Here is a 24,216-nt window from a genome sequence, read left to right on the forward strand (position 1 = left end):
TCTTTTGTTTTTGGAGATTGTTTGTGTGAAATGCTTGAATGTTTCCTTTACCGTTTGAAGTATTTATATGAAAAGGAGAGAACTTTGCTATTATTAGCTTTCTTCTTGCTCCACTTGTACTTAACTAATTTTGTTGTTCTTTCTCCATAAATCTCTCTTTTGTGAAATGGTCTGTGTGGAAAATTTGTTAATGGTTTAAATAATATTAATGTGGGTTATGGTTCATTAAGTCAAGATTTGTTCTCGGTGTGGAAGCATTATCATTCACGACTTTTTCGTTCTTCAAAAGAGTATCACTGAAACATTTAGAAAAAACCTTTTTAGTTGTAGTCTCTTACTACATCCAGTAGAGATTGTACTAAAACTAAAATAAGAACTAAAAAAAACCTGTGGTCATGGGTAGAAGACCTTATAATCCAAACCTGTACGAGAGAACTGTGTTCGAGGCTTTTGAAGCATTGGGTCTATTTTCCGTTGGTTTTGTGAAGAATGTTTAAATTTGACTAAATGTATCTATTTGTTGAGTAGAAATACACCTAGAAATGGTTTTACTCCCGGACTAGTTTTAGGTCATTTTCTAAAAGGGTACCACCAATTGTACAAGATGTGGATTTTGTGCATCCCTTTTGTTATATTCTTTACTTTTACAACATCATCAAGCTATAGCAAGTAACAGCGTTCATTATCGCAATGCATTCTTAATCTTATGAAACGTGGTTGCAACAAAGAACATCAATAATGACCCTTAAGGGACAATATCGTTTCTGGTTCTTATGTTTTATGGTTCATCATTTGGTTGGTTGATCATGGTTAAGAGATGCTCGATATTACTTTATTCAATCCTTTTTCTAAGGGTGTGATTTGTCTTCCTTCATCAAAGTTATAGATGTTGTAGCTACCTATAGTTTATATTTTAGACTATTATGTTGTAGCTACCTATAGTTTATATTTTAGACTATTATGGTTTAGGGTTTAGGTTTTTGTATTTTATTGCGGTAAGATTTAATAAAATCTCTCAACCTCGTACTAAAAAATTATTCAATGAGACTGCCACAATGGGAACGTTTCTTAAGTTGTTAAACGTGAATTTAAAAATCTATGTATACAGTTTAATAACACTTCTGAGATCCCACATCGATTGGAGAGGCGAATGAGTGCCATCGAGGACGCTGTACCCCAAAGAGAAGTGGATTGTGGGATCCCACATCGATTGAAACGAGTGTCAGTGAAGACGCTGGGCTCAAATGAAGGACGGAGATTTAGGCTAGGTTAATTTTAATAAATGTCTACATAAAAAGATTTTTTTTTTTTTTGTGGGATTAAAGTTTAATTATAGATTACTTATTATCATATGAAAGATTATTGAAGTTGATATTGTTATTTTCATTTATTATTGCACATTGACTTTTCCTGAAATATAATGTTTTAATACACCTACTTATATTTTTATTACCAATGTCTTTGTCACCATATTATATTTGGAAAATGAACTATATATATATATATTATATATATATATAAATAAATAAAGAGTATTATTAAACCATTGACCAATGAATTTTTCATAAATTCCAACCAGCCAACCGTACCTATTATAAAAGTTTGAAATTCAAATTTTATTTTATTTTTTATCAACGAATATTTAAATTACTTATTTTTATTATCTGATTAATTGTTTAATTAAAAATATCCCTTAAAAGGAAAATTTGGGCCTTAAGAGGTACTCTAAAGCCACCAATATAAGTAACGGCTTTTAAACTATGGGTCAAGGTCGGACATATAAATTTATAACCTAAGTATTAATCCCATTTTTCAAAATTTTATTTGAACTAATAATCTAACCTAATCAGACGGTTCAATTCAAATTAAGATTTAATTAATTTTGTTTTAATTTAGATCGAGTTGAATTTTTTAAAAATAAAAAATTTGGTTTGATTTACGGTTGACATTTTTCTGGTCGAGTCAACCAGACCAACTCGTAGAATTACAACACAACTCAACTCAACCTTACCATACTTTTAGAAAGATCTTTAACATTTTTAACGGATGTTAATGATGCATTGACTTGTAAACGTTTAGGGTTGTAAAATATACGGTAGATAAATATAATTTTTTCAATAATTAAAAAAAAATCATCAGCTCACTTTGGGTTGTAAATTTTATTCGGATTGCTCGAACACCAACTCAACTAGTCCAAATTTCGAGGTGGTTCAAAAGATTTTTGTTCTACCTAACCGATGTACACTCCTACATCTACTAGTAAAGTTTAAATTAAAGAAATTATTTAGATTTGTAACGACTCGAAATTTTCTACTTAATTTAAGGTCGCTACTGTATACGTACCATAAATATTGAATGCGGAAGACTTCATTTAAATTCCAAGAACATAACATTTATCTTAAAACACAGCCATGGACTTACATGTTTCAAGAACATCTTTAAAACGACACAATAAAAGACTAAATAAAATAAATAAGCGTTTAAGTTAAAAACATCTTATTCTAGCCTAGGTCTAAGAAAATAAATACCACTATCCTATGCATGTGTCATGGTCTTGAGTTGCGATTTCGTCGTCAGCCATACAGGAATGCCTTGTCTTAACCTGAAAAGTGTAGTAGCACATGGCTCGAGTATTTAAAGAAATACTCCGTAAGTCACCCCACTATTGGGGTTAAATGCAAAAACATGCGAATGCAATGACGGGACCTATCCTTTCAATCTATTTTCCTACGATACTGTCCTAACGGGTAATTTAGACGTGTACCATATATCTACACACAGCCCATACGTGCAGGTATGGGGCTCACCGGTCAGTTCGCACACCGCTGGGCCATCTTACTTGTCGAGCGAGCATAAACTAGGACACTCCCTAGGCCGGACATGTAACGATACACCTTCTCAGGAGAGAGGAGAGAGGAAAAAAAAAAGGAAAGCCCGCCGAAAATCACGAGATTTACGGTGAGATCCACTCAGGCTCCCGTAAACCCTAGGAGTGGCCGCCTCCCTTAGGGAGAAGGGAGCGCGAGTGTGGTTCGAAGCAAGAGGAAGCCGACGTGCTACAGGAGAACGAACGAACGACGACACGTCCACCGGCAACAGTAGCCAAGCTCTGCGATTCGGACCATCGGGACTTTGGGACGGGGAAGACGCAGCGCCAGCGTGGGTCGACCCTCGGTATTCCGCGAGACGTCTCAGCCAGCGTGCAGCCGCTCGTCGCAGCCATTGGTTTCTGCTCCATCGGCGGCTTCGCGAACCTCAGGCTCGGCTAAGTGCGACTTGGTGGCGCGGCTTGGCGGCTCGACATCCAAATAGTATATCGATTCCTAGGTTTTCGACCCTTTCGGAGCCATTCCCACCCTCGTTTCAACCATCTGAGGTCAGTATAACTCCATTTTTTACAAATAGCTTGCGATGGAAACGTACCTTGGTAGCTAGGCACGAGGGATAGTTGTGAAGGCGCTCTAAGTGTATCATGTTATCTTAAAGGAGGTAATTAGGCGCGGGAGTTAACGTTGTGGGCGACTTCGGCCAAGGCCAAGGAGGTAAGTAAGCTTACTGTTGGCGTTAGTTATGTATGTATGTTGGTGCGTGCCCTGTGGCCCTTGCATGCACCATATGTTGTTGTTGTATGGTAGGTTGAATGTTTCTTGCAGTGAAATACTATGCATGCTATGTTTATGTATGTGATTCTTGCAGTGAATTGCTATGTATGCCATGTTTATGAATATGATGTTGTGACACGGTGTGTTGCCCTGTATGTATGATGAGCTTGATTGATATGTCATGATTGTAATGAGAACCCCGCATGTCATGAATGAGATGACTAGTATGCTATGATATGCTTGTTCAATGTGGACCCGGTTATGCTATGATATGTTTGCTCAATGTGGACCTGGTTATGCTATGTAATGCAGCGAGGGGATGGAACGTTGAATGTATAATGCCATGGAGGTAAACCTTAAGAACCTCATGCACGCTATGGTTATGTACCTGGGGCACTCCCCCGTTATGCTATTGATGGTATGGATGCGTATATTTGATATTTTGTTCGCCACGATATCATGCAGGTCCTCCTTTGTTCGTGGCGTCCGGTATTGTATGTCATACATACCCGACCAAGCCAGGCCTAGGGAGTTCGCTTGCGAGCTCGCCTGGTGGGCCCACAGACACACACGTGGACCATGTGTGGGAAATTACCATGCATCCACCCCCGCTCGGACAAAGCAAGGGCCTAAGGCCATGGGAAGGAATGGAAGACAGACCCCTCTCTCAGTTTCGTTCTTCTCACATTGTGCGGCGTGTATGGTTATGATGTGTGGCATGTATGGTTAAGATGTGCGACATGTGTGGGTATTCTGTCTGACATGTATGTGTGTTGTGTGCGTCATGTATGTGTATCATGTGCGACATGCAGATGTATTGTGTGTGACTGCTTGTATCCGGGTGTATGAATATATGCTTAACCCCAACAGTGAGGCGACTTACTGGGTATTTTATATAATACTCAAGCCACGTGCTACCAATATTTTCATGTAAGGGCAAGGCTCCCATGTACGGGTGACGGTGGATGATGCGAAGGGCCATGGAAATCCTGAGGAGAGTCTGTAGTGTCGTAGGTGCCTGTTGGATTCTTTCGGGTTCATAGTTTTGCGATTGTTTCCTCTAGTTCTCTGTTGTTTACTTCTAGGCTAGGTTGTCGCAATTGTTTTCCTAGGTATGAATTGCTTATATTGATGAATGCATTTTCGTTATTGAGACTCTCCCACGTGAACTCTTGTCCTGTTGATTTGACGAGTATAAGGTGACGTCGCTAATTAGGGTAGAGAAAATTAGGGGCGTTACAGTTGATATCAGAGCCCTAGGTCACAGATCTTATAGACTGGTCTACGATGTAGGCCTAAGGGCATTTCTATGGTCCTCCAGCAACCGCACCGTCACCGTCAGGTATGTGTATATAGTGTAAGAGAGAATTACGGATGTACGCATTCGTCCTCATGTTGATATGTTCCATGATGCGCCAGATTTATGCTTGTGTGTGTGTCCGGCTAATGCCATTGCGTGTGTACGCGACTTATGCTCTTGTGATTGTTCATAGAAGTGGGAAGAATAGTATGTAACCTCATCGCTATTGCTAGGGGTAGATATGCCACCCAGGATGCGAGGAGGAAGTACTAGGAGGTGAAGCCCAGTTAGGGGTAGGAGTGTGAAGAGACGGGGTCCCGGCGCGAGAACACCGGGGAGGGGCCCGACGTAATGGTGACGTGCCCGTGGCCGGCGATACCCCAGCCCGCCTGAGACTCAGCGGCGGAGTTGTCGACGTATTGCGGGTCGTAGTACGAAACCTGTCCAGTGACCAGCCTGCGAATGACTCCGCCTCCACCAAGGAAGTTAGGAGCCTGCGGGATTTTAAGCGAGGTGACCCATGTTAAATAAAAGCCCTGCCTTATTTAGTTAGGTTTGTAAAAACATATGAGTTCACGCGAATGGAGGAGCGTGATTCTAGGGGCCATTGTTTTGGCAAAGTGGGCGAAGTCTTCGTCCACTTATTCTATTTTTGTATATTTGGTTTTTCTATTTTTGTAATTAGATTTATTATTTAAACCATTCAACGGATGTAAAATAAGATATCGAGTCTTCAGGAATCTCTCACTCTCTCTCCTTTTACTTCCGCTAATTTTTCCTTCGAAGAAACCTTCGGCAAATTTTTCGTCGACACTGTCTTCCGAATTGCCAGAGCCAACAAGTGGTATCAGAGCCTCGTTGAAGCGATCGGTAGTATACCATCACAGAAGAGCCAATCTATCAACAATCAAGTTGAATAGCTCAAGTGGTTAGAGTGTCGACCTAACAACACACAGGTCTCAGGTTCGAGTAGAAGAAAATGCAAAGGGCGAAAATAAGCACATCGTGGGGTCCATCCCGAGCAAGCTCGCTCACTCCTCCACGCCGTCGTCAAATGCCGGCATCTCCATCACCACCACGAAGAGGCCGACGCCGTGATGACGCCGATGTCTACTTCATCCCGAGGCCCAGGGCTACACCATCCTGTTCGTCAGAATTCACCTCAGCAAGTTTCAGTAAGTACTGCGACGAGATCGCATACATGAAGGTAACACGTCCCCATCTCGCCAAGCTCGATCCCAGGGGGCTGAAGGTCGTCTTCATCGGCTACGAACCCGGGAGCAAGGCGTACAGACTCTATGATCCTGTAGGGGGGGCGAGCTCACGTGTCTCGCGACGTCGTCTTCGACGAAAGCACCTTCTGGCAGTGGAATGACGTGATCGAGGCAGATCGTAATCCAAATCAATTCACGGTGGAGTACCTCGTCACCGAGCCTGAAGAAGGAGAAGCCCAACATCAGGAGACGTCACCACCGCCAGCAGGTGCACCACCTGAACCAGTGGAATTCGCAACACCACGGACTGCGGATTCGACGCTGGATGCCGATCACGATACTGATCTGGAGGCTAGGTACCGGAGGATGGATGACCTAGTGGGAGGAGGTGAACCACCTGGACTAGCAGCGCGCGAGCTCGAGGAAGTGGCCGAACTACATGCCGTTAGTGCATAGGGCTCAAGTGGGTCTTCAAACTGAAGCGCAACGAAAAAGGAGAAGTTGTGAAGCACAAGGCTCGTCTGGTTGCGAAGGGCTACGTCCAGAAGCAAGGAGTGGACTTCGAAGAGGTATTTGCGCCAGTAGCAAGGTTGGAATCCGTTCGTTTCTTGCTGGCAATTGCAGCACATCACTCTTGGGAGGTTCACCATATGGACGTAAAGTCTGCTTTCCTTAACGGAGAGTTGAATGAGACCGTCTATGTTCGACAACCACCTGGCTTCCTGGGTAACGACAACCCTAATAAGGTACTGCGCCTGCACAAAGCACTCTACGGGCTTCGACAAGCCCCACGAGCCTGGAACGCGAAGCTCGACAGTACCCTACTGTCACTGAATTTCAAACGTTGTGCCTCTGAGCATGGCATGTACACGTACGGCCACGGCAAAAAGCGACGTGGGAGTCCTCGGAAGGTTCAAGAAGGAGATGTCGAAAAACTTCGAGATGAGCAATCTCGGTGTGCTCAGCTACTACCTCGGCATCGAAGTGCAACAGAACTCTTCCGGCATCTCCATCTGCCAAAGTGCATACGCGAGGAAGCTGCTGGACACAACTGGGCTTGTGGACAGTAATCCTACCAGGACGCCAATGGAGGCCCGACTTCAACTAAGGAAGGCCGGCACTACGACGACAGTCGACTCCACCAATTACCGCAGCATTGTCGGGAGTCTGCGCTATCTGGTAAACTCTCGTTCTGATCTTGCTTATTCTGTTGGATATGTGAGCAGGTTTATGGAAGCACCTAGGGAGAAGCATCTAGTGGCTGTCAAGCGCATCCTGCGCTATGTAGCCGGAACCAGAGGCTGGGACGTAAGATACTGCGCTGGGAGCGGAAAGGAGAAACTCAAACTGGTCGGCTACAGCGATAGTGACATGGCCGGTGACGTTGATGATCGTAAGAGCACCAGCGGAATGATCTACTTTCTCTCAGGCGGCGCGATCTGCTGGCAATCAACAAAACAGAAGGTAGTTGCTTTGTCTTCCTGCGAAGCAGAATACATCGCCGCTTCGATGGCAGCAACTCAAGGGATGTGGCTTGCACGACTAATGGAAGAACTCATCGGGAGAGAAAGCGATCCACCAATGCTATACGTAGACCGAGCGTGTCACCTTGGGGCGCACCGGTGTTATTCGTCAAGAAAAAAGACGGTTTCATGCGCTTGTGCGTCGATTACAGGGAACTGAATGAGAGGACAGTGAAGAACAGGTACCCCCTCCCACGCATCGAAGACTTATTTGATCAGCTCAGAGAGGCCACGGTGTTTTCAAAGATTGACTTCGTTCAGGTTACCACCAGATCAAGATAAAAAACGAGGACGTGCCAAAAACAGCATTCAGAACAAGGTACGACCATTATGAGTTTGTAGTAATGTCGTTTGGACTCACCAATGCTCCTGTAGTGTTTATGGAGCTGATGAATCGGGTGTTCAAGGAATATCTGGATACCTTTGTCATTGTATTCATAGATGACATCCTGGTATATTCAAGAACGGATCAGGAGCACCAAACACACCTAAGGAAGGCCTTGACAGTCTTGAGGGAAAACAGGCTGTATGCCAAGTTCTCGAAATGTGAGTTTTGGTTACGCGAAGTCTCATTCCTAGGACATGTGATATCGGCAGAAGGAGTGTCAGTTGACCCTGCCAAGGTGGAGGCGGTCACCGGCTGGGCCCGTCCAACTACTGTAACTAAAGTACGGAGTTTTCTAGGTCTGGCAGGTTACTACCACCGCTTCGTGCAGGACTTCTCCAAGATAGCCGCACCTCTCTCACGATTGACTCGAAAGGCTATGGCATTCGTATGGACCGAGGAGTGCGAGGCAAGCTTCTGGGACCTGAAGGAGGGACTGGCGACCCACCCGTGCTCACAATGCCTGATGGTACAGGGAACTACGTCATTTTTAGTGATGCTTCCAAAAAGAACTCAAGGGTGCGTGTTGATGCAACGTGGGAGGGTTATTGCCTACGCATCCAGACAACTGAAGGACTATGAAAAGAACTACCCTGTGCACGACTTGGAACTGACAGCAGTAGTCTTCGCGTTAAAAATATGGTGACATTACCTGTATGGGGAGAGGACTCAAATCTATACCGACCATAAGAGCCTGAATTACTTCTTCACCCAGAAAGAATTAAATATGAGGCAACGGCGGTGGCTCGAGCTAGTCAAGGAATATGATATAGATATTTAGTACCATCCCAGGAAGGCCAACGTGGTCGCAGATGCCCTGAGTAGGAAGGCAGCACATTCGTCGGCACTAATCACGAAAGAACCCCAAGTGCAAGTAGACTTCAAGCAAGCGGGGATAGCAGTAGCCTTGGAGAGTATTAAGGCGCAACTGGCTCGACTAACGGTGCAACCCACCCTTTGGCAGAGAATCATTGAGGCGCAGGCAAGGGACTCCAGTTTAGCTAGGGCACTTAATGAAATGGAAACAAAACCAGCGGGTGGGTACTCCAAGGCAGCGGATGGTGGGTTACTGTACCACGGTCGCTTGTGTATACCGGCGATAGAGGAATTGAGGGGTGAAATCCTGAGTGAAGCGCATAACTCCCCATTTGCCATGCACCCTAGCGACACGAAGATGTATCAGAACCTCAGACCCCACTTCTGGTGGTGTGGTATGAAGAAGGATATCGCGGAGTTCGTCAGCAGATGCTTGGTTTGCCAATAGGTTAAAGCACCCAGACATAGACCAGCAGGATTACTACAGCCCCTCAACATACCGGAGCGGAAGTGGGAGAACATCGCCATGGATTTTATAGTGGGCCTGCCCAAAACGCTAAAAGGTTACACGGTCATATGGGTGGTCGTGGACAGATTGACGAAGTCAGCACATTTCCTCCCCGGCAAGGCCACCTATACAGTGGACATGTGGGCACAACTGTACATGAAGGAAATCGTCAGGTTGCATGGGGTCCCTATGTCGATCGTATCAGACCGAGACCCACGGTTTACTTCGGCATTTTGGTGTGGACTCCAAAAGGCGTTAGGCACTCGACTGGACTTCAGCACAGCGTATCACCCACAGATTGATGGCCAAACGGAACGCTTGAACCAAGTTCTAGAGGACATGTTGCGGGCCTGTGTACTGGATTTCTCTCAGAGTTGGGACTCGAAATTGCACCTTATGGAATTCGCTTATAATAACAGCTACCAGGCGACAATCGGTATGTCACCGTACGAGGCATTGTATGGAAGGCGGTGTAGGACACCATTATGCTGGGGCGAGGTAGGGGAACGAAAACTGATGGGTCCGGAGCTGGTCCAAGTCACCAACGAGGTGATGCAGCAGATCAGGGGGAGGATGCGCACTACTCAGAGTAGACAGAAGAGTTACGCGGACTCAAGACGAAGAAACCTGGAGTTCGAAGTGGGTGACATGGTATTCCTGAAGGTAGCCTCCATGAAGGGCGTTCTAAGGTTCAGACATAAGGGCAAATTGAGTCCGCGCTTCATAGGACCCTTCGAGATTTTGGAGCGAATCGGACCCGTTGCATATAGATTAGCCCTACCCCCGTCTCTCTCGTCCATACATAACGTGTTCCATATATCGACCCTTCGCAAGTACTTAGCGAACCCCATGCACGTGATAGATTATTCGACTCTGGACGTGAACAAAGACCTAAGCTACGAGGAGAAACCAGTGGGGGTCTTAGCTCGCAAGGTAAAGACCTTGCGCACTAGGGAAATTGCATTTGTCAAGGTGTGGTGGGGGAACCAGTCAACAGAGGAGGCCACCTGGGAACGAGAGGATGAGATGAGGGAGAAGTACCCAGAGTTGTTTGTAGATGCCAATCCTTTCAAGGACGAAAGTCCTTCGTAGGGGGGATGATGTAACGATACACCTTTTGAGGAGAGAGGAGAGAGAAAAAAAAAAGGAAAGCCCGCCGAGATTTTCGGCGGGATCCACTTAGGCTCCCGTAAACCCTAGGAGTGGCCACCTCCCTTAGGGAGAAGGGAGCGCCAGTGTGGTTCGAAGCAAGAGGAAGCCGACGCGCCACCGGAGAACGGACGAACGATGACGCGTCCACCGGCAACAGTAGCCAAGCTCTGCGATTCGGACCATCGGGACTTTCGGACGGGGACGACGCAGCGCAAGCATGGGTCGACCCTCGACATTCCGCGAGACGTCTCAGCCAGCGTGCAGTCGCTCGTCGCAGCCATTGGTTTCTGCTCCATCGGCGGCTTCGCGAACCTCCGACTCGGCTAAGTGCGGCTTGGTGGCGCAGCTTGGCGGCTCGACATCTGAATGGTATATCGATTCCTAGGTTTTCGACCCTTTCGGAGCCATTCCCACCCTCGTTTCAACCATTTGAGGTCAGTATAACTCTATTTTTGACAAATAGCTTGCGATGGGAACGTCCTTGGTAGCTAGGCACGAGGGATAGTTGTGAAGGCGCTCTAAGTGTATCATGTTATTTTATAGGAGGTAGTTAGGCATGAGAGTTAGCATTGTGGGCGACTTCGGCCAAGGCCAAGGAGGTAAGTAAGCTTACTGTTGGCGTTAGTTATGTATGTATGTTGGTGCGTGTCCTGTGGCCCTTGCATGCACCATATGTTGTTGTTGTATGGTAGGTTGAATGTTTCTTGCAGTGAAATACTATGCATGCTATGTTTATATATGTGATTCTTGCAGTGAATTGCTATGTATGCCATGTTTATGAATATGAGGTTGTGACACGGTGTGTTGCCCTGTATGTATGATGAGCTTGATTGACATGTCATGATTGTAATGAGAACCCCGCATGTCATGAATGAGATGACTAGTATGCTATGATATGCTTGTTCAATGTGGACCCGGTTATGCTATGATATGCTTGCTCAATGTGGACCCGGTTATGTTATGTAATGCGGCGAGGGGATGGAACGTTGAATGTATAATGTCATGGAGGTAAACCTTAAGAACCTCATGCACGCTATGGTTATGTACCTGGGGCACTCCCCCGTTATGCTACTGATGGTATGGATGCGTATATTCGATATTGTGTTCGCTACGATATCATGCAGGCCCTCCTTTGTTCGTGGCGTCCGGTATTGTATGTCATACATACCCGACCAAGCCAGGCCCAAGGAGTTTGCTTGCGAGCTCGCTTGGTGGGCCCACAGACACACACGTGGGCCATGTGTGGGAAATTACCATGCATCCACCCCCGCCCGGACAAAGCAAGGGCCTAAGGCCATGGGAAGGAATGGAAGACAGACCCCTCTCTCAGTTTCGTTCTTCTCACATTGTGCGGCGTGTATGGTTATGATGTGCGGCATGTATGGTTATGATGTGCGACATGTGTGGGTATTTTGTCTAACATGTATGTGTGTTGTGTGCGTCATGTATGTGTCTCGTGTGCGTCATGTATGTGTCTCGTGTGCGACATGTAGATGTATTGTGTGTGACTGCTTGTATCCAGGTGTATGAATATATGCTTAAGCCCAACAGCGAGGCAACTTACTGGGTATTTTATATAATACTCAAGCCACGTGCTACCAATATTTTCAGGTAAGGGCAAGGCTCCCATGTACGGGTGACGGTGGATGATGCGAAGGGCCATGGAAATCCTGAGGAGAGCCTGTAATGTCGTAGGCGCCTGTTGGATTCTTTCGGATTCATAGTTTTGTGATTGTTTCCTCTAGTTCTCTGTTGTTTTCTTCTAGGCTAGGTTGTCGCAATTGTTTTCCTAGGTATGAACTGCTTATATTGATGAATGCATTTTTGTTATTGAGACTGTCTCACGTGAACTCTTGTCCTGTTGATTTGACGAGTATAAGGTAACGTCGCTAATTAGGGTAGAGAAAATTAAGGGCATTACAGGACACCCATTAGAACTAGTAACCATCACGGCAGCGCTATGCAAAATATAACGATCGTTGTCTTGCCATTAGATGTACGTGTCCGTACTTTCGTGATGGAATAGGGGAATCCCCTAAATGCATGAGCACACATAATGCATGAGGTCCCCAACATTTCTACTTTTATCATTAATGAATATAACCCCGCTATCATCGTTCATGCTTAACATGTCATTTCTCATTTTTCAGTCTACGTATCATACATAATCCTAATGGGGTTACATTTCATTTCATTTATCGTGATATCATGTCATTCATAACATGCTGTATACATACAATTTAGAAAACATAACATAACGCTCCATGCTTTTAACATGTCATTTCATAACGTGCAATTCATACAACAATTACCTCAATGATCACACAAAACAATCTAAAAATAACATATCACATCACAATATATCGTATCATAAACATGTCATATCGTAAACACTTCGTGGTCATATCGTTCCCTAACTTATCATAGCCTTAACGTTCTTATACCTATCACAATCATATTGTTACATGAACGTACCTTAATCATATCATCATAGGAACGTATCTTCTCGCTATCGTTCTATCAATCTATCACAAACCTATCCCTTTCTACCCATATCCTAACCATATTCTTTCATCAATCTTCCTTATTCATAGCACTCCGATATGTAACCTAACTTTAACGTTTCATGAACGTATCTTACTCCTATCGTAAGATTTCGTTTTGTGCATCATGCTCGTATCCTATCTTAAACATATCCTTAAACACATCGTACCATAATTATTATCATACAATCCACATGTTATAACATAACATAAACATAATATAAGCATACCGATTCACAGATAGTTCGCACATATCAGTATATATGACACGTGTAGAACCATAGGCACGTGTCAACATCAAATATAACCATGCTGATAGTAAGATCACTTACTTGGCTAGCTTAAGTCGTTGTCACGAATATATTTTTAATGAAAGTTTGATTCCGTCCTTTGAAATTCGAGTCAACCTATGTGAGCCCATGACATCAGTTTCAAGTTTGAACTCTATAACATTATCTCTAATCTACCTTGGTCCATTCTTAAAAGTCTTGAAATGTTTTATATATATAGATATATAAAATGCTACTTTCACTGAATATCTTATTTTCTATTATTACAAAGAATATATTGTTACTGATAAAATTGAATGGAGTTTATTGTCCACTGATACTTCCGATTTTATTTTTAAATTTTGTTCATCAAATCTTTCCTCAATCCTCCCTCCTCACTTTTATGGTATATATAGATTTTCATTCTATAAATAGAGATTCCTACCACTCGTATTTATTTTCAGGATATTATTGTTCAATTTTAATTGATTATTTGCTAATCTTACAGATTTATATAACGAGAACAAAAATCTAATTGATTGGACAAGGAAAATGAGATCATATTATTACATGATCACAAAAATCTAATTGATTGGATAAGGAAAATGAGATCGTATTATTACATGATCTAGTAAAATATTTGATAAAGGAAAGAAGATCTTTCCTCATTCCTTATAACGATGACTATAAAGGAAAAAGAAATCTGACATAGAATTTTACTATAATAATACTGACAAGTTGAAACCCATTTTACTTTTTCTCAAATCTGACTGTTCTTTTTTTCTTTTTGCAGTAACGGTTATCTAGAGGATGGGTTGAGGAGAGATAATTGTGGAGAGGAATGAGAGATTAGTGGAGAGAAGTGGGAAAAGGTTTTGTTTATTTAACTATTTTTTTTATAATTATTTTTATTTATTATTTATTTATTTTGAAAGGTTATTACCAGATTAATCTAATCCACTTAACTTCGCCCCCATTTGATAACACTCCCATTTAAAATTTGGATATAACATATAGTTTATTGTTTGGTTTTATAAATGCTTTATATTTAATTTAATGTAATTAACATTCCTACTTACTAATGAATAAAACAAATGTTATCGATAAATTTGTCTTTACTATACAATATTACTCTTTTGACGTCTCATATTATCCACGGTATGCAAAAGTCCAAATTCATCACTGGCAGATATTGTCATCTCTGAAATTTTCGTCAAAGTTTTTAAAATGCGTCTGCTAAGGAGAGGTTTTCACACCTTTTATAAAAAATGTTTCGTTCCCCTCTCCACCTCATTCGGAACCCAGCGTTCTTGCTAGCACATCACTCTATGTCTGGCTCTGAAATCATTTGTAACAACCCCAAACTAGTAGAGATTGTCCTCTTTGAGCTTTTTATTTCTGGGTTTTGCTCAAGGTTTTTAAAACGTGTCTGATACGAAGAGATTTTCATACCCTTTATAAAGAATGTTTCGTTCCCCTGTTCAATCGATGTGGGATCTCACACGATGCATATTATATTAATAACTAAAATTTTATAAAACTCAAATATCAAACATTCACAAGTCACAAACATCACTAATATCAGTTACAAACATCAAATATTCTTCATTTTCATAATAATCTTAAAAATCGAGTAGATTAGAGTTGGGTTGTAACTCTATTTTTTTGTTTGACGGGTTAGACCCAACAAAAAAAAATGTATACGTGCGAATTGACTTGAATTTTTAGTTTTACGAAAGTTTAACCCAACCCAAACAAAAAAAAAATGTTCTAATAGTTTGAATTTGGTAGCCTAGGTCGAAAATTTTGAGATTAATACAAATTTTTATTTAAAATTCAAAGAAATTATAAATAAATAAGATACTTAATACTATTCTAAAATGGATTATTTGATGGAATAAAAATTAAATAATATATAAATAATCTCACCTCTTCTTATAAAATCCCTAATTTTCATCATCTCCGAATCAATCATGCGAACAACAAAAGGTTTCAGATTGAAAATCAAGCTTCCCAACATCTTCAAACGGAGAACCACCTCCAACCCTTTTTCCAAGCTCTTCGCCCTCGCTACGGCGTCGTTTTCTCGCCCGGATGCGTACTCCCGGCTGAACCGGGTCCGGAACGGACCGGAAGCGGCGGCGCCGAAGGGGTATTTGGCCGTGCACGTCGGTGGAGCGGAGGATGAAAGGGAGAGACATCTTGTGCCGCTGATTTACTTCAACCATCCGATGTTTGGGAAATTGCTGCAGGCGGCGGAGAGGATTTATGGGTTTCAGTATCCGGGTCGGATCGTCATTCCGGTTGATGTGTCGGAGTTTGAGGAGGTTACCAATTGCATTGCCACGGCGGAGTACGGCTGCCGCAACCGTCATAGCGGTGGCTACCGGTGGCGGAGCTGTGGAAAGTAGCCTGTTACTGGTACTGACGGAAGAGGATGTGATCAAAAAGCATTGGCCAATGGTTTTCTTTTTCTTTTTTCTTTTCTAAATACAATAATTTTCGATTTTAAATATCATATTACCATTTTTTTTAAGCTTAGCTAAATATATATAAATAAATAATTATAAATAAGTTTTTATGTTAATAATCAATCAATTTATGTTAATAATCAATCAATTTATGTTAATAACTCGGTTGAAATTTGTGGAAACAAGAAACGAGAATGGAAAAGACTTCCACGTCCCTACTCATCCTTCGCACGATTTCAACCGAGGTGGCTTTATAATTTTTATGAAATTATGCGTATAATAATTTTAAAAAAAATCAATAAACTAAAGTCATTTTAATTTTAAAAATAATTATGTTAATTTTATGGGTCAAAATAAGCCAATAAGAACCTTTCGTGTAATAAACCGTATAATCAACCGTATAATCGAACATTAACCATGACAAGGTAATCAGTTTCTTTAAATAGAGATCATGCCCATACATAAACGAATACACCAACTCAATCAATGCGTGATACCTGACCTAAACAGTTGCATCTCGAACAGTCAGTGTACCTGACCCAAATTATTAATGATTAATTCCGACTCTCGAGTAAAATACATGATAAACAAAGAAAATTAGTGTTAATATTTTCCCCTCAAAGAAGACCACTTCAATTTGAGTTGAAACCACAAAGGAGGAACACCCAAAACTCCACGTTGTAGCCTTGGATCAAACACATCAAACTCTACCTTTCTTAAAGAATCCAACAGAACTTGAGCAGGCACAGCCTGCAAAAGCACAGGCAGCGCCTCCTTCGGCACGGTCCCGGCCAAGTCTCGAGCTTTTCGCAAATGAGCATTGGCTACAGAAGCCATATCAAACACTGCATCACATAGCCTCTCTCTCGAATCTAAGCGTATCTCGAAACGCCCTCCCTGCTTAGCCAGCAGACCGTGCTCTTCGGCCACTTTGACAGGAATGTAAAAACAATGGCGATTTCGAGTAGCGTGATATGGTAATGACTTGAGCAACAAAAGCAGCCCTCCTGCCTTGCCGATATGAGATGCTGCGTGATCGGCTGCTGTCGACCTAATGCCACCGGATTGAAGGGTCATGTAGAGTAGTGTTGATGCAGTATCTTCAGCATATTTCTCTAGCTCATCAATGGTTTCTGGAATTTCGGTGTCCTCCCTTCTGGCGTCGTTAATACGAGCTTCGACAGATCGTTTCAGCCACAGTTTGCTTATTTTGTTCTCAGATATCACAGATGAAAGGGCTTGTGCTATTGGATGTTCGATCTTTTTGCTAGCGTATATTTTGTCGATAGCTTCCTGCCACCACACGAGTCGCATGAGACCGATCCTGGGATCGGTAGCAACGTCCATGGCTCTTGATGTTTCAACGTTAAATGCTCGAAGTGCAAATGCAGCCTTCCTCATCGAAGGGGGAAGTTCCAAGAGGCAGAGGTAGTGATGGTAGTCATAGCTTCGCACTTGCTGTACGCAGTGCGAGAAAGCAGCGCGTAAGCTACTACTGGATGCGATCGTGCCATTCATCACATTCCAGATGTCAATCTACCTGCAAATGAATAATCATAATATTATCAATAGGCATCTGCAACTCTATTTCATTTGTTACAGAAAGTAAAAAGGAGAATTTAAAGTTTCATATTGTAACGCTTACGCCTTCCGCTAGCAGATATTGTCCTCTTCAAACTTTCTCTTTCGGACTTCCCCTCAAGACTTTAAAACGCACCTATTAGGGAGAGGTTTTTACACTCTCATAAAGAATGTTTCGTTCCCCTCTCCAACCGATATGAGATCTCACAATCCATCTCCCTTGGGGTCCAACGTCCTCGCTAGCACATATTCCCTTCTCCAATTGATGTAGGTCTCTAATTCACTCCCCTTTGGGACCTAGCGTCCTTACTGGCACACCGCCTCGTGTTCAACCCCCTTCGACATCGCCCGATTCTGGCTCTGACACCATTTATAATGGCCCAAGCCTACCACTAATAGATATTGTCCGCTTTGACCTGGTACGTATCGTCATCAGCTTCATTGTGGGATCTCACATTCCACACCCTTATAAAGAATGTTTCGTTCTTCTCCTCAACCAATGTGGGATCTCACAATCCCCCCCTCCCCCTCAGGACCCAGCGTCCTCGCTGGCACTAGGGAGAGACTTCCACACCCTTATATAACGAATGTTTCGTTCTCCTCCCCAACCAATGTGAGATCTCACACTCATTCCACATGACTCATGCTAGTTAAAAAAGGTAAGACATTCCACCTTGCCCTTTAACGTTTATATGGTTTAACCATCGGGGCCCTATCAACGACGTGCTAAACAATCAATCTCTTTTTTCAAGCCCTAAGCAAATATGAAATGACTGTCAGCACCAGATTTTGTGAAGCAAATATATATGTTATAAGCATTCACTATTTCAGCTTGACCCCACTACTGATACAAATACTTCATTCTAGTATACAAATACTCATTAACCCCAGCAATTAGGAACCAAAACGTACGCTTCCTTTCTCTGCCGAAGGGCATTCAGAACCAAGTTTCACTCAAGAACTGATAAGCCAAAGATAATATCTAAATATAATTTTCTTTTTCACTTGCTTGATAGATCTGTAAGCAGGCATTTTTTTAATAAAGAACCAAATTTTCATCGTCAAAAATGAAAGAAACATGAGGAAAAGAAAAGCTCACAGAAAAGAAGCAGAAGCAGCTCCAATCCAACAAAAATCATGCTAAGATCATAATTACAAAAGACTCCATCAAAACTTGTTAAGCTCTTTAAACAGTAAGATGTAGAAAGAGGATATTCCTAGAAGAACACACCGAAACTTGTTAAGTATATTTGTTAACATTTATTAGACATTTTGTTAAGCATACTAAGCAAACGCATAATAATGTAAGACAAAATTCACAGCGGAATATATAGCATATAAAGAAATAAACTTGTGGTTTTGTAATTAACTTATGGTCTAAAAATAATATATATTTTAAAAAATGTCCATTTTAATAAACGGTTCCTTGTAGTGTTTGTGTCCTAGATTTTAAAAAAATTACGCGTCATTGTGTCTATGTCATACCGTATCTCGTATCTATATCCATACTTCTTAGCTAGAGACTGGGAGACAACAAGGGTATTAATAAGTTGTTGGGTTGTTGTAACCATCCAAGCCCACCGCTAGCAGGTATTATCTTTTTTGGGCTTTCCTTTTCGGCTAGTAGATATCATCCTCTTTGGACTTTCCTTTTTGGAGTCCAACGTTCTCGCTGGCACTTGTTCCTCTCTCAAATCGATGTGGGGTCTCACAATCCACCCCCCTTTGGGGCTCAGCGTCCTCGTTGGTACACTGCCTGGAGTCCACCACCCTTCGAGGCTCAGCGTCCTAATTGGCACACCGCCTGGTGTCGGGCTCTGATACCATTTGTAACAGCCCAACCTCACCGCTAGATATTGTCCTCTTTGGGTTTTCCCTTTCGGGATTCCCCTCAAGGTTTTCAAAACACGTTTTCTGGGGAAAGGTTTCAACACCCTTATAAATAATGTTTTGTTCCCCTCCAATTGATGTGGGATCTCACAATTCACCCCCTTCAGGACTCAGTGTCCTGAATGACACTCGTCCCCCTCTCCAATCAATGTGGGATCTCACAGTTTTCAACCGGAAAGCTTGAACCTAAGACTTTATAGGACATCTCCAAACATCTGAAACTCTCACCACTGTGATACCTACAGGTAATGCAATCCTCAATTCCTTACGCCTATAACACCCAGGTATTACAGAACTCAAGATCTACTATCAATTCAGAAAATGGAAAAGGAAACGTGCTAACACTTCACTATCAATTGACAAGTACAGTGCATCAATGAAGTTTTATGAATTCAAGTAATGCTAACAAGAACAGATTAAAATGGGTAAAAAGAAAATCAAAAGAAATTGAATCCCATGTAACTCCTCCTTAACCCAAACTGAAGATCAAACAACAAAATCTATACTATTTCATTCAGTACTTAAAGCAAACACTTGATGTGCATCCAATAGATTCCATCAATACACCATCGTTCCGAGTTACAGCCATTACCCTCGATCCAAATTACGAAACCAAGCAGCTAAATAGAAGATAACATAAAAATTTGAAAGGATGCATACAAGATCTCTCTAGAAAACTACGAGAAAAAGTGAAAGAAAAACAAAATCTTGAAAAAATCGTTGCAGGAAAACTTACTCGAACTTGGTAATCGAAAAATGTCTTTAATGTCAAAAACAAGCTTGCAAAATTTTTGAGAGAGATAGAGAGAGCACCCAAAGACCATGGGCGTTCAAACCCCACGAAGACCCCCAGGGGAGGCATATCGGGCACGTTCCTGCCACAATACTGCCGCTATACGACGACGTTTCGAAGCTCCAACCAGTCTATGCGATTTGAGCATCTGTACGACGCCGTTTAGAGCCTACACCGGAAACACTGAAATTATATACTACATTCAGTTATAAATTTGGTTTTTAATCTTCCCTAACCTTTTAAAAAATATACAAAATATTATAATAAATTTAATATAATATAATATTTAACTTAATTTTTAAAATTTAAATTTCAATAATACAATATCACGATAAATCTAAAAATATCTCTAAATATACTCTTGTATTAAATTTTATTTATTTATTTACACACAAAAATAAATTATAATTAAATTTCAAATCCAAATAATCAACATTCAAATTGAGGATCAATGTAATAACCAAATAAAAATTAATGAAATTTTTATTTATTTTTTAAACACAAATAATTAGAATCAAATTTTCCAAAAGTCTATTTTACCCTCAAAATATTTAATATTCAATATTAAATCAAAAAATAAGTTAAATTAAATAAACATTTCTAAAATATACTCTGTATTAAATTTTATTTATTTATTTACAAATAAAAATAGATTATTAAATTTCAAATCCGAATAATCAACGTTGAAATTGAGGATCAAAATATTAATTTAAAAAATGTAATAACCAAATAAAAATTAATGAATTTTTTATTTATTATTTAAACACGAATATAATTAGAATCAAATTTCACAAAAGTCTATTTTACCCTCAAAATAGGCCCTATTTGATTATTCCAGGAGAGGATAAACTAGCAGTTGTTTCCAAACACCCCAATTTTACGAGGCAATCGAACATTCGAGAACTTCTTCGAGAAATCTAAAAGTTATTTTCTACTCCAAAAATAAAACGAGAACTCTCTGGGTTCTTCTCTCGAAATTCTTCGCCATTATAAGATCTTCATCTTCCCCGATTACTTCAATTTTTCCTCCGGATTCTCAGATTTCTCACCAATTCTTGTTTCTCGATCGGTTTTCTTTCCATGGCCGACGAAGCCAAAGCCAAGGGTAATGCGGCCTTCTCCGCCGGGGATTTCTCCGCCGCTGTTCGTCATTTCTCCGAGGCCATCGAACTTGCTCCTACCAATCATGTTCTTTATTCCAATCGATCTGCGGCTTATGCTTCTCTTCATCAATATTCTGAGGCCTTGGTTGATGCAGAGAAGACCGTTGAGTTGAAGCCGGACTGGCCTAAGGGTTACAGCCGTCTTGGTGCGGCTCATCTCGGTCTCGGTGAACATGAGGCGGCTGTATTGGCTTATAAGAAGGGGCTTGAGATTGATCCTAGCAATGAGGCGTTGAAATCCGGGCTGGCTGATGCTCAGTCTGCGGCATCTAGGTCGCGGCCAGCGCCTCCGCCGAATCCGTTCGCGAATGTTTTCTCTGGACCTGAGATGTGGGCTAAACTGACCGCTGATCCGACGACTAGGGCTTTTCTGCAACAACCGGATTTTTTGAATATAATGCAGGAGATTCAGAGAAACCCTAATAGTATCAATGTTTATTTGAAGGATCAGAGGGTGATGGCTGCGTTAGGGGTTTTGCTGAACTTGAAGATGCACAATACGGCCGGGGAGGAAGGCGATATTCCTGAGGCCTCCTCTCCGCCGGTGGAACGAAAAAGAGCTGCTGAGGCCGAGCCGGTGAAGGAGCCAGAGCCTGAGCCTGAGCCTATGGAAGTGACGGAGGATGAGAAGGAGGCTAAGGAGAAGAAGCTGCAGGCACAGAAGGAGAAGGAGGCGGGCAATGCGGCTTACAAAAAGAAGGATTTCGAGAAGGCAATAAATCATTACTCGAAGGCATTGGAGTTGGACGATGAGGACATCTCTTTCTTAACAAATCGAGCTGCTGTCTATTTGGAGATGGGAAAGGTAATGGGTTTTACGTATGATTAAATGCTGATAACTTTCATAATTGTTTTCCGTTTCTATATCACGTTAGGCATGTTATGCAAACATTTGTCAATCGTCTGTTTCTGATTGATGGGCCTTGAACTTTAGGCTAAGGAAAATTTTGATTGCTAATTATTTTGGAGAGGGCTCTTTCAGAAGACTATAGAAAAAGAGATGCCCACCTCATAGTTGTTTTTACCCCATGAAAGCATTTAGAAATGCGAGGTATTAAGCTATGCTTGTTCTTTCTCTGCAGTACGAAGATTGTATTAAAGATTGTGATAAGGCTGTTGAGAGGGGAAGGGAGCTCAGGTCAGACTTTAAGATGATTGCAAGGGCTTTGACTAGGAAAGGAACAGCGTATGTAAAATTGGCTAAATGTTCGAAGGATTATGATATTGCTATTGAAACTTTCCAAAAGGCTCTTACTGAGCATAGAAATCCTGACACCCTGAAGAAACTTAATGATGCTGAGAAAGCAAAGAAGGACTTGGAGCAACAAGAGTATTTTGATCCTAAAATAGCTGATGAGGAACGGGAAAAAGGTATGCTCTTCTCCCCCAGGTGGTTTTGTTCCTTCTTATGCTTTTAAATTTTACTGATAGAGCCGAATGGATTGAGTTTGTTGAAGATCTCATTCTTTAGATATTACTTGATTAAAGCAATTGGGTAACTTGCAAATTGTAGCAAGAACATACTCCAGGATCTGTTGCTTAAGCTTTTCATTCTTGTTTTTGTGAGCTTTGGCTGTATTTGATGTCTCATATTCCAATTTACTGCCATGCTGGTTCAACTTCTTATGCTTACTGATCTGTTCACAGGCAATGAGTATTTTAAGCAGCAAAAATATCCTGAAGCCGTGAAACATTACACAGAATCCTTGAGAAGAAACCCCAAGGACGCGAAGGTCAAGGCATTAGCTATATCTTTGAACTCCGAAGAAATTGGCTCCTTCCTTATGGTGAGATGTATTCTGATGTATTGTTTTCTTTACAGGCATACAGCAATCGTGCGGCTTGCTATACTAAGTTGGGCGCATTGCCTGAGGGATTGAAGGATGCAGACAAGTGCATTGAGCTTGATCCTACGTTTGTGAAGGGTTACACGAGGAAAGGTGCAATTCAATTTTTCATGAAAGAATACGAAAAAGCTATGGAAACTTACCAGGAGGGATTGAAACACGACCCTAAAAACCAAGAATTACTGGATGGTATTAGAAGGTAAGCATTGTCTACTTGAATGCGGGATTAGGAAAGAAATTCCACTTAACTGAAGCTGAGAACTTCGACTGCAGATGTGTAGAACAGGTCAACAAGGCAAGCCGAGGTGACTTAACCCCCGAAGAATTGAAGGAAAGACAGGTAAATCGTGTTTTCGAATCGTGTCGAGTGGCGAGCTTTTAGTCAGCTTCGTGTTTATTGAACTGGTCTGACATGAACTTCATCTTTAGGCCAAGGCAATGCAGGACCCAGAAATCCAAAATATCCTCACAGATCCTGTAATGAGACAGGTATGTTCAGATCTTACCAGTCTTTGTTCTCTGCTTATGCATAATTCTTGAGTTTGATGCATGTGTTTTGGGTCCTTTGCAGGTATTGACTGATTTCCAGGAAAATCCAAAGGCGGCTCAAGAACACACCAAGAACCCAATGGTGATGACCAAAATCCAGAAGCTGATTAGCGCAGGAATTGTCCAAATGAGATGAACACAGAGCAACCGCAATTACTATTACCGGTCAGAATGATTTTCTTAAAATTTTCGAGTGCAGTTTGGATTGTGTGTATCGTTTGGAATTATTGATATAGACCCGTTTTTAAGTTGAAATAATTTTCTTGCATAGTAGTCTTTTTTGTTTATTATGGTTTTGATCCTTAGAATTGCCTGATCTTTTTCCCTTTTCCTTTCCCTTTCCCTTTCCTTTGCACAGTACATTGGTATTCCATGTTAAATCATGAATTAAATTCCATTACCTACTTGGCACTAGCTCCTTTGAAATGCTGAAATGATTGTCTTGTTGCTGCTTATGCTTAACATTTGGCTCAGAATTGGCTTCTTTCTTCTTTATATTAGTGCGCTATCTGCTCAGCTTTTAGTTCCATTTCATCTCGTTCTTGTTTTTAACTCCTTATTTGTGATTAAAAGCTTGAAAGAGTGGCTACATTTAATGACCTTTAGGGTT

The 24,216-nt window shown here is 41.7% G+C and overlaps 3 protein-coding genes across 5 annotated transcripts; 2 read left to right on the forward strand and 1 right to left on the reverse strand.

The window, feature by feature from the left end:
* The first annotated feature begins 15,285 nt into the window (after positions 1-15,285).
* LOC111431004 (auxin-responsive protein SAUR32-like) lies at positions 15,286-15,723 on the forward strand. The gene has a single exon (XM_023067492.1). It carries the CDS (start codon positions 15,286-15,288, stop codon positions 15,721-15,723), a length of 438 nt encoding a protein of 145 aa, XP_022923260.1.
* A 461-nt stretch (positions 15,724-16,184) lies between these two features.
* On the reverse strand, positions 16,185-20,146 carry LOC111431051 (NADH dehydrogenase (ubiquinone) complex I, assembly factor 6). 3 transcript variants are annotated; one of them, XR_002708430.1, is made up of 3 exons: positions 19,991-20,146; positions 16,318-17,323; positions 16,185-16,285 (listed from the first exon to the last, which is right to left on the reverse strand). XR_002708430.1 is itself a non-coding variant. In XM_023067551.1 (2 exons), exon 2 carries the CDS (start codon positions 17,299-17,301, stop codon positions 16,387-16,389), a length of 915 nt encoding a protein of 304 aa, XP_022923319.1. In that variant the 5' UTR covers positions 17,302-17,323; positions 19,991-20,146; the 3' UTR covers positions 16,191-16,386. The 3 variants fall into 3 exon arrangements, 2 of the variants coding, with proteins under 2 accessions (XP_022923319.1, XP_022923320.1); XM_023067551.1 differs by having other exon boundaries at positions 16,191-17,323; XM_023067552.1 differs by having other exon boundaries at positions 16,191-17,323; positions 20,068-20,109.
* Positions 20,147-20,981: 835 nt separating this feature from the next.
* On the forward strand, positions 20,982-23,893 carry LOC111431050 (hsp70-Hsp90 organizing protein 3-like). The gene is made up of 7 exons (XM_023067550.1): positions 20,982-22,015; positions 22,293-22,581; positions 22,858-22,943; positions 23,033-23,256; positions 23,331-23,397; positions 23,487-23,546; positions 23,629-23,893. The coding sequence occupies exons 1-7, from the start codon at positions 21,128-21,130 to the stop codon at positions 23,740-23,742; spliced, it is 1,728 nt and encodes a 575-aa protein (XP_022923318.1). The 5' UTR covers positions 20,982-21,127; the 3' UTR covers positions 23,743-23,893.
* The last annotated feature ends 323 nt before the right edge of the window (positions 23,894-24,216 follow it).

This window comes from Cucurbita moschata, unplaced genomic scaffold, assembly GCF_002738365.1.
Source record: "Cucurbita moschata cultivar Rifu unplaced genomic scaffold, Cmos_1.0 Cmo_Scf00035, whole genome shotgun sequence".
In the NCBI taxonomy this organism is placed as follows: Eukaryota; Viridiplantae; Streptophyta; class Magnoliopsida; order Cucurbitales; family Cucurbitaceae; genus Cucurbita; species Cucurbita moschata.

Excerpts from the sequence above, each read along its gene's own strand:
- LOC111431004 (XM_023067492.1), top strand. The coding sequence starts at position 15,286 with ATGCGAACAACAAAAGGTTTCAGATTGAAAATCAAGCTTCCCAACATC.
- LOC111431051 (XM_023067551.1), bottom strand. The coding sequence starts at position 17,301 with ATGAATGGCACGATCGCATCCAGTAGTAGCTTACGCGCTGCTTTCTCG.
- LOC111431050 (XM_023067550.1), top strand. The coding sequence starts at position 21,128 with ATGGCCGACGAAGCCAAAGCCAAGGGTAATGCGGCCTTCTCCGCCGGG. Across the intron at positions 23,257-23,330 it reads TTACTGGATGGTATTAGAAG|ATGTGTAGAACAGGTCAACA; the intron begins GTAAGCATTGTC and ends CTTCGACTGCAG. Across the intron at positions 23,547-23,628 it reads CAGATCCTGTAATGAGACAG|GTATTGACTGATTTCCAGGA; the intron begins GTATGTTCAGAT and ends GGTCCTTTGCAG.